We start from the raw sequence: 10,609 nt of genomic DNA, 5'->3' as shown, positions 1-10,609 counted from the left end.
ACCTGATTCTGGTGGCTGAACTTGTCTTCAACTACATTCCTCTTGCCTGGAATGTACCTGGCCAACAGCTCCACCGAGTAAGCCACTGCCCACTCTTGCACCTGCGTTGTCAACTGGTAAAGCAGGAGAGGTATAATACCACCCTACTTGTTGACACATACAACTACTGTGGTGTTGCCACTCATCAACACCACAGAGTGCCCCATCACTCAATCCCTAAACTCTTGGAGAACAGGGAAGGCTGCCTCGAGTTCTAGGATACTATTGATGTGAAGTTGCCTGTCTTGTTGGTTCCTCACTCTTGAAGTCAGCAACTCCCTCAGGTATGCTCCCCATCCCTTGGTCGATGCATCTGAGCTCAGAATTGGGAGGGGGTGCATGCAGGAATACTCCTATTACGAGGTTATTGTCGTCCAAATCCTCTCTCACTCACTCTGACAGGGGGATGAGAAAGGATTGAGGGTCTTGAGACTGGGACCAATACTCCTTCGTTCTCTACTGTAGAGAACGAAGGTGAGTTGCCCATGAGGAACCAGCTTCTCTAATGACAACAGATGACCAACTAAGACTTGCCATTGCCTTGCTGGTTGCTCCCATCGAGACAGGAACAACTGTGCTACCTTCCTGGACTTGCTGATAAGAGAGTCTGAGGGAAAAACTTTGGCTGCTACCATATCTATCAGCATGCCCAGGTACTTTATCCTCTGCTTAGGTGTGAGATCAGTCTCCTTGAAATTTACTACAACCCCAAGGGTTTGGCAAAATTCGAGGAGTCGATCCCTGTCCTGCAATAACTGTGAGTGGGAGCTCCCAGGACTAGACAATCATCAAGATACATTGATAGACGTATTTCTTGTGAATGCACCAAAAATAAAACAAGGGTGAACTCTTGCATGAACACCTGAGGAGCTGTCAAGAGCCCGAAACAGAGTACCCTGAACTGAGATAGCGTCTCCCCGAGGATAAAGCGAAAGTACTTGCGGGAGGACTGATGTATTGGTATTTGAGATCTACTGTAAGCATAAAGTCATTCTCCCTAATGGAGGTGAACCAAGTCAGGCGAACAAATTGGTTCAAGGGAGAGAGGTCTATGTCCGGTCTCCATCCCCCTCAAAGGTTTCTCTACAAGGAAGACACAGCTGTAAAACTCTGGGGACTGATCTGACACAACTTCCACACTGCCCTTCATTACCATGGCTTGCACTCTTCCTTGAGGTCTAGATCCTTCGGTGAACCAGGAATGTAGGTCAGAAGATGGACCAGGTTGTTTGTGAAGTGTGGCCGAGACTTGAAGGGGATTCGATATCCATCAATTACCCAGGACTCAGCTCCATGTTGCATTCTTATTTCTTTTACTGAGGATATACGTTCTTGCGTTCTTATTTCTTATATTGTGGACACGCATTCTCGTGTTCTTATTTCCTTTACTATAGACACACTTTCTCGCTTTCTAATTTTTTATACTGTGGACAAACATTCTTGTGGTCTTATTTCTTAAACTATGGACACATGCTCACATCTTTATTTCTTTTACCGTGGACACACATCTTTGCATTCTTATTTTTCTAATGAGGATATACATTCTTGTGTTCTTATTTCTTATATTGTGGACACATATTCTCATGTTCTTATAAATGCAAAGATGTGTGTCCACGGTAAAAGAAATAAAGATGTGAGAATGTGTGTCCACAGTATAACAATTAAGATCGTGAGAATGTGTGTCCACGGCATAAGAAATAAGGATGCCAGAATATGTGTAAACAGAATAAGCAATAAGAACAGGATAATATGTGTCCAAAGTATTAGAAATAAGAGCATGAGACCGTGTGTCCATGCCCCATGGTATAAGAAATAAGGATGCAAGAATGTGTGTGCCCAGTATGAGAAATGAGAATGTGAGAATCTGTGTACATTGTATAATAAGTAAGGATGTGAGAATATGTGTTCACAGTATAAGAAATAAGAACAAAAGAATGTGTACACGATAGAAGAAATAAGAATGCGAGAATGTGTCTAATGTGGTAGAATTAATAAGAATGCAAGAATATATATTCATGCTATCAAATAATAAAAATGGAGAGAATGTGTGTACATGATAGAAGAGATATGCAAGACACTTATTTCCATGTTCCTGCTCATTTGGACTCCAGGAAGTATCTCAGGTTTGTCTTCAAGGACAGTCTTTCTATTTCAGGTCCTGTGTTTCAGCCTCTCCACATCTCAAGTCTTTACGCGAGTGCTAGCCCCTCTTGCCAAGTGGCAACACCTCGACATCAACATACGGTATGCTTTTACCTGGGCAAGTGGCTCCTCTGATTACCATTGCAGGAAAAGTGCATGAGGGACCTACAAAAGACCCTCCTTCTTACCAAAGAGCTAGGAGATTTTATATTTGGGGATGAGGATGAATTCTCTGAGTGTTTGGGATTTTCTGTCCACCAAGAGAATCAAGTCCTGTTTACAGGCAGTCCACAGCTTTCTCTCTCTCTCTCTCATCTTGCTCAGCAAATCGGTGGATGAGTGTTAGGAACGCTAACCTCCATCTAACAGCTCATAAAATTAGGCAGAGTACACATGAGAGTCCTCTAGTTTTCCTCAGAGCAAATGGAACAGCAAAGCACAACCAGACTCTTTGGTGTTCTCCATAACAACAAATTGTACCCTCAATGGTGGGTTTCTGAAGAAAGACTTTCGGAGGAACAGTCGCTGCGCCCTGTATGCCTCGATCTAGAATTCTTTTTAGATGCCTTGGATCTAGGTTGGGGAGCCCTTCTAGGGAACATGGAAGCTTCCAGGAAGTAGTCTCCGGGACGACGCACCTGCACATCAACATTAGGGATTTGATAGCCCTTCATTTAGGTCTCATGTCTTTTGTAGAAATGGTCACCGACAATATAGTAGTGGTGCACTCAGACAACAATACTGCTCTTTCATACACCAGAAAACAAGGTGGGATATTCCTTCACCCTCTGTAAAGCAACAAAGGAACTCCTCATTTTGGCGGTCCAGTGCTGAGTGAGGCTAGTCACATTTCATTCAGGGGAAAATGAACGTGTTGGAGGACGAGCTGAGGTGTCACAAATAGGCCCTCTCCACAGAGTGAACTTTGGACCCCATGGTCTGCAACGATCTTTGGAAACAGTTGGGCAGACCAACATTAGACCTATTCGCTACATCAAGGAATCATTGCCTTCCTCTCTTTTGTTCTAAGGTCCCAGACCCTATGGCTTGGGCGACAGATGCCATGTATCACATCCTTTTATCTGTAGGACATTGTCCAAAGGTCTTTAGACGTTTTTTCCTTGGGTCTGGTGGTGGCTGCTCAAGTTGTGTAGCTCATCTAGTGCCCCTAGTGGGACAGTTTGCTTCTTTCTAAGATGCTGGTTTTGGAAGTGAGAGCGAATGGGCTGACTGGTTTTCTTCCTTTCTTTTTCTCTTCTACCGGTAGGCAATGGAAAGAATTAATATATCGTGTGCCAGAAGTGGTCTGATACAGTTGAGAGAGCCCCATTTCATTGTTTTTTCTTATTGTTCCTACTCAATACAAACTATATATGGAAGCAAGTCCCTCCCTCTCTCTTACAAGTGGAGAGGAAATAAGAAGGTTGGTGGCTAATGTAAAAGTTTTGTTGTCTTCGACAATTACAGGTTCTATATATTCATACAAGACACTATATAACAGTTCACATTGACTCTTAACCCTAGATGTCTGGTTGCTGAGTAACCTTTTACTTTGGCCAGTTAGTGAGCCCAGGTGCATTGAACCTCTAGTTGGTACTGAGGCTTTCTCTATCCTTACTCCAAGAGTAAGTCTCCCTTATGCCGAGACTAGAGGTTTGTTGTTTTTGTTTGTTTGTATGGTGTTTTTACATTGCATGGAACCAGTGGTTATTCAGCAACAGGACCATCGGCTTTACGTGACTTCCAAACCACATCGAGAGTGAACTTTTATCACCAGAAATTGCCCGAGAATCTAACGCCAACACCATACCGACCACGCCACTGAGGCGCTGAGGTTTGTTGTGTGTATGAACAAAAGACACATTTTAAACTAATTTGTGTTTTTCATAACTAACAAACCTGCAGTCTTAACGTATATGGCCCACCTCAAGCCACCCCTCATTTAGTTACCTGGGCTAAAGAAAACTGATGCGTTATAGCTGATATGGTTAATGCAGGTCCAACCCACCATCTTGGCTTGCTCCAGTGTCATGAAAATCCTTGCACTTTTTTTAATCGGACTCCAGCAGGCGGTAATTGATTTAAATGCAAATTGATTTAAAATTTGTCATTTCTGAATTCAGTTTTGTTTGGTTCTACCTCTAATTTCTTGTTTCATACTTAAATCAAGCTGTAGTGAAAAAAATCTTAGGGATTAGAAAAAATGCCACTAAGACTAAAAGTTTATTCAGTAATGACATGTCGGAAGAGAACTTCTCAGCACTTGGTAAGATCACAGATTTAGTAAGAAATTTTAGATGAAACCTCAAACAAGTTTTAGATTTACAATAAAATGAATTTGGTTTTAGGAATGTAATAGGCAGATCGAAGGAGAAAAGAAACTATTGCATAGCGGAAAATGAGCTAAATAAATTACATTAAAAACTACTTTAGAGCTATGGGCCTTTTTTTTTCTTTTTTTTCAATTTTCAAAACTTTTCAGTAACACTGAATCCATTCTCATAATTCACATCCATTCTTGTCAGAGCTCATTCAGTTGGTATAAAGCAAAGGTAATTTCATATATTTTTACAAAAGATGAAATTGCATCTTATTCTTGCCTGTACAAAAAATCTTAATACTTTTAAGTTTTACTTAGGTAATTTTAGAGCAGTTTATTTCAACCCTCTGAATGAAATGGTTACAATTTTTTTTTACTTACATACAAGCAAGATATCAAGCGATTTGACCCCAATGCACTATTCCCCTCATTTTCATTGGAGCGACTGTTGACAGATTACAGTGTTGCTACTGACAGATTACAGTTTTACTACACACTAATATCTAACCTTTCATTTCTACCTTAGTATCTGTTAACAATGGCTCTTTAGTAGACTTTAACACTAGTGCATGAAGGTAAACAAATCTATATGACTAAAATCTATTTTGGTGTCTAAAATTATTCAGTTGATTATTCATTGCTCGTCATCTTTACAATCTCATGCATTTTTTTAATCATGGAGATGGTTAACAAGGAGTCTTCAGTTCAGAGCAGCAGACAAATCTTCCTAAAAACAAAAACTGACTAACATGGTCACTTAACTTTAACTAATATTACAATTATAATCTTTGGTTAAAGATCCTTATACAAAATCAATTCATAGTCAATATTCAAGAATCGACCTCTGAAAAACCAAGTTTTCATGCTTTACTGTAGTAATACAACAGTTAATACAATACTTTTAATGTAGCACTGCATCTGTATGTCCTTAAACATCATCCTGAAACTGCAAAGAAGCAAGCAATGTCACTAATAATATATGGTTGGCAAACACAGCACTAGACTCATGCTTGGCACTTTGGGGGGAGACAGCGTATGAACGCCACCAAGCATTTCAGACTAGCATTTCCATGCTAAACCAGACTTAAATCAATAAATATTTTATTTAGCAACTTCATCTTTTTTATTGGTCACAAAACTGTGTGATTTGGCAAAGTTAATCCATAACAGTGACAATATACCATATTTTTCATATTCCGGTCTCATTACCCATCGATACCTATCCATACTGTTAATGTCACTCCAGAACCGACATGTACTCTTACCTGATATAGGAAAAAAATAACCGTATACAGGAAAGATCTTCAGAAGAACCAATATTGTGGATAAAACAAGAACTACAATTACTACTATACTGATATGTCCAAACTGCACATACCTATCTACGGATACTATTCAAGAAAAGTAACCATGGGAAAACAACAATATTAAAATACACTTACTTGATTGAATTTTAAATGGATATAACCTTAAAAAATATGTTTTTATGTATATATATATTCATATATATATCATATGATTGAAGCACGATGGGACACTAAGCTTTTATTATGGGGAAATTACTGTATGCAGGATGTGGGCGTTAAATACTTAAGATAAAGGGGTTCAAAAAACCTACACATGAACTTTAAAGAACCCTTATTTTAAGGTACACAAACACACAAATATGTTATTTCCATTTATAAATAACTACTGGAATGACTTAGGTTAGCAACCAGCATCACGTCATTTCACGGTCCACAAACGTTCACAGTGGAAGACCAGCAGCAAAGCAGTCGTTAGTTCACATGCTTCCGGACCTTTTACCACATAATACTTTAGTACGTAATGTCCTTGCATCCACTTCACACTGATAGTCTGGTTCCTTTTTTTAAGCTATGTTAAACATCTGTATATATTTTTAGGGTATCTATTAACAAGTTTCCAGTCTGCTTAGAAGCACCAACCACAGGTATACACTTGCAAGCGATATAATACTGCAATACAACTCTTCTTTGTTGTAGGTACAAAAGACAAGGAAAGGAAACAACAGTATGAGAACCAAACAATGATCACAAAACATAGAGTCCTTTAGTCTTAACACACCAAATCCTGTGAAATTTTGCAGTGAACAGAATATCTCTTAAAACATAAAGCTTTCCAAGCTTAACCAACTTATGTACCTACAGTATTATAGGTACTAATTTTGAAATTAAAGTAAAGCAAAAGCCTGAAAAGTAATTAAAGGTACCGTATCCAATTTCCTTTGATTTCATATTGTAATCTAGGAGTTAAAAACTAAATAGACATTTCATTGTGAAACTATAGCACTTCTATAAGAACAGTTCCTCGATTACACCTCTCAAAAAGCTTCAATCATACAGTTGTCTCCAATTCTTCATGCACCATGGTCTGAAACTGCTCCTGGCCTGAAAAGAGTAACACAATCATTAGCATCACCAATAGGGTTTTTTTTCTTCTTAGCTTGCTAATGTTAAATATCCTAATTTGTATTAAAGCAGGCACAAAAGCAGCACATTTAATGTACATTTGGCACTGTATGCAATTGACATCATTTAACAAAGAATGCAATCATGGCATAAGCACTGAAAGCCCATTATTCTTAAATGAAAGCTTTTGCCAGAAAATATAGATAAATTACCCAAAACTGACAAATCTCTAAGAAAAAAGTTCATGCAAGTAATGAATATTGTGGTAAAGAACTTATTATAGAATTTTTAATCTTTAACATGAAATTCATGCATTTAAAGTTGAAGGAAGAAAGAAGGGGAACTTGTGTCAGGATTATAAAGAATTTAAATGATTTACTTAAATAAGTAATTCAAGGGAATTAATTTGGACTTTAAGAGTACTTTATATGCTTCTACTGAAATATTTCTACTTTTGTATAGTGTTTATGTGGAGTAACTGTAATACATCAAAGTCTATAAAGAAAGATTGGATAAGGTTTGATTCTAAAATGCTTGAAGGGAAAAAAGGGCAACTTCAGCGTTGTTCATACGTACAGAACAGAGCCAGAGCAGAATCCTGGGCATAGAGCGTGCAAGAAACAGCGAGGTGATGTGTAATCCAATCTGTTGGCATTCTACCTACATCATACTGTCTATGCTTTGGATAAGCTTTATATTCAATACTAAATTCTTATGTTATTCATATCTTCAAAATGTAGCAATTATCTGCTCTATGTACAACATTCCTATCCAAAGCACTGTTTTGCATGAATATTATCTGCACCGTGACCAGATAATACTGGACCTTGTATGACAAATTAATTACAATAATATTCATATATAATAATGGTAAGGTCAGCCCAGTGAAGAAGTCCTTACCTAAGGTCTCCGAGTTACCTGTCACGGCACTTAATTCCATCAGTATGTAGCCTTTAAACTAGGGTAGGCTACTTTGATAGAAGTTAAAATCTTCATCAATGGCAGGTATGAGAAATACTTTTTTGTCTGTTTTACTAATGCCACAAAACTATTGGTAACAAACAGGTTAATAATTCTTTTATATAAATTTTAATAACTGGGTGGGTGCATAAAAAGGTGGGCTACTCTTCTCTCTACCTTACAATCATGATAATAATAATAATAATCATAATAATAATATACCTCTACATGTAATCAGTTAGCTTGTGTAACTAAACTGGCAAAGCAGTTGTGCAATTTGTGATTCATTGACATTATAGCTATACTGTAAAACTGCATGACTACAACTATCTCTCTGTATACAAGATACATGGAACCTGCAATACCAGGTACCACCCACCATTAATAAGGAAGGTTTTGTAAATTTTTGTTGGCACTTTAGTCAACGTAATTCAGATTACTATTGTTGGGCTGACTGAATTTCTCTTGGCCTGAAAAAGCAATAAAATAATGGAGTCCACAGAAAAATTATAATAAAAAATACCAAACAAGAAGGTAACAAGGAAGTCCACTTTCCTGTCAATTGATAAATTGGGAGAAGGAAGTATAAGTATTAATGAACTATCTTTGAAAAAAATATGAAGTCTGCAATATTAATAAAGCAAACAAGTCTAATTAACTATTAAAAATGAGAAGTATTCTTCCCTTCCGTCATCACTTATATCCTATTATATAACACCCAAAAATGTCTAATTCAATCATTATACATCTAAAAAATGAGTAAAATCAAGATATTGTTTGAGCCCCGTCAAAGGAAGGCTTCACCCTGTTACTTTAAGAATACTATTTATTTCATATTCTTATGTTAGTTGCATTTATCAGAAGACTAAATGGCATTCCAATAGTGCTCAGGCAAGGTTATGAAACAAGCATGCACATCTGTCTGTCTTCATGGGGTATTAATTCAATCAACCTAAATGACCAAGAACTCAGTATTTCATTCACACAAATTTCTCTACTTGAAGGTCTGATAAATGATCTCCATCAAGTAACATAAGACTTCAGGGGCACTTATGGAAGACAACACTTAATAGTTTGCCTAAAAAAACAATGTTTATAAACTTAGAAAGGCCTCTCGTCCTTAACAAAAATAGTCCATGGCTCGTGTGGTTAAAAATACTCCCACCACGAGGACGGTGCACGTAACTCAGACTGCCATGATAGAATAATGCAAACACATCAATCAATACCCTCTCTACTTACTGATATACTCACACCTTAAAATACACTCACTAAATATGTATAAAAGTATGTCATGTAGAATATTTAGTAAGTGTAATTAAAATGTGAGAGCCATCAAAATATGTAATAAATATGCAGTGAGCGTAATGATTAACATAGATGCATTTTCTAACAATGACCTTAAGTGCAACATGAGCTTTATCTCTATGGCTACTGGCCTGCATGGCTTTGTTAAAAAATTAAAAGCTCACAAAATTGTGTGAAGGTTTAAATAACCACCTCACACTGTGCAATAAAATAATGCATGTGCTATATTAGCCTTTCTACTCGAAGTCTCTTTGCTAGTGCGTGGTGACGTGCACCCCTGAGTGAGTGGGAATAGGAGGCATGGCACGGAAGGGACGACCGATCCTCTCCCTCAGGCATGGATGCTCCAAGGCCCATTAACTGGCACTTACTCTCGAGATAAGCTGCCAACTCTTGGTCGTCAGCGCGTTGAGCCAAGGCCCTTGGAGTGTTGCCTTGCAGGTCCCTAATGGTGAGAGAAGCGCCCGCTGCTACCAACATACAGCACACTGTGCGCCGCCGGTTATGCGCAGCCTGGTGTAGTGCTGTCTGACCTCTGAAATATAGAGAAACGAGCTTTTAAAAATGGAGTCATTTCGCACTTGAAATTGTAGCAATTCCTGAGATGAAAAGAGGTATGGAATGAATTCTACTTGGCATCTTTGAAAGAGGTATAAATTGAATCTTGCCTGGCACATTGCAAAGAGGTATTGATTGAATCCTCCCAGGCATATTGCAAAGAGGTGTGGATTGAGTCCTACTTTGTGTCCTGAAAGAGGTATGAATTGAATCCTACTTTGTATCTTGAAAGAGGTATGAATTGAATCTTGCCTGGCATCTTTGAAAGAGGTATAGATTGAATCTTGCCTGGCATATTGTAAAGATATATTGATTGAATCGTTCCTGGCATAATGAAAAGAGGTGTGGAATGAATCCTATCAGGCATCTTGGAAAGAGGTATGAATTGATTCCTACTTGGCATCTTTGACAGAGGTATGGATTGAATCTTGCCTGGTATATTGTAAAGAGGTATTTATTGAATCCTTCCAGGCATATGGGAAAGAGATGTGGCGTGATTCCTATCAGGCATATTGGAAAGAGATAAGGAATGAATCCTACCTGGCATATTGGAAAGAGGTATACATTGAATCCTACCTGGTATCTTGGAAAGAGGTATGAATTGAAGTCTACCTGCCATCTTTGAAAGAGGTATGGATTGAATCTTCCCTAGTATATTGTAAAGAAGTATGTATTGAATCATCTCAGGCATATTGGAAAGAGATGTGTATTGAATCCTAATCTTGGAGAGAGGTATGAATTGAATTCATACCTCTGCCATGTATATTTGTAAAGAGGTGTATTGATTGAGTCCTCCCAGTCATATTTGAAAGATGTGTGGATTGAATTTTACCTATCTTGGAAAGATGTGTGG

At 38.1% G+C, this 10,609-nt stretch overlaps 1 protein-coding gene across 16 annotated transcripts in view; it reads right to left on the bottom strand.

The window, feature by feature from the left end:
• Nucleotides 1-4,391: 4,391 nt before the first annotated feature.
• Nucleotides 4,392-10,609, bottom strand: part of LOC135216344 (eye-specific diacylglycerol kinase-like) — an 818,192-nt gene continuing 811,974 nt past the window's right edge. For 12 of the 16 annotated variants that reach the window (XM_064251564.1, XM_064251565.1, XM_064251556.1 and 9 more), the window contains 3 exons: nt 9,570-9,733; nt 8,270-8,360; nt 4,392-6,909 (listed from right to left, as the gene is read on the bottom strand). In XM_064251564.1, coding sequence (XP_064107634.1) covers nt 8,308-8,360; nt 9,570-9,733 — 217 coding nt within the window. In that variant the 3' untranslated portion in view covers nt 4,392-6,909; nt 8,270-8,307. The remainder of the gene's footprint in view (nt 6,910-8,269; nt 8,361-9,569; nt 9,734-10,609) is intronic. The other 4 variants (XM_064251559.1, XM_064251554.1, XM_064251569.1 and 1 more) reach the window with 1 other exon arrangement.

Source organism: Macrobrachium nipponense, chromosome 6, assembly GCF_015104395.2.
Source record: "Macrobrachium nipponense isolate FS-2020 chromosome 6, ASM1510439v2, whole genome shotgun sequence".
Classification (NCBI taxonomy): Eukaryota; Metazoa; Arthropoda; class Malacostraca; order Decapoda; family Palaemonidae; genus Macrobrachium; species Macrobrachium nipponense.
This window is presented reverse-complemented; position numbering and strand designations above follow the sequence as displayed.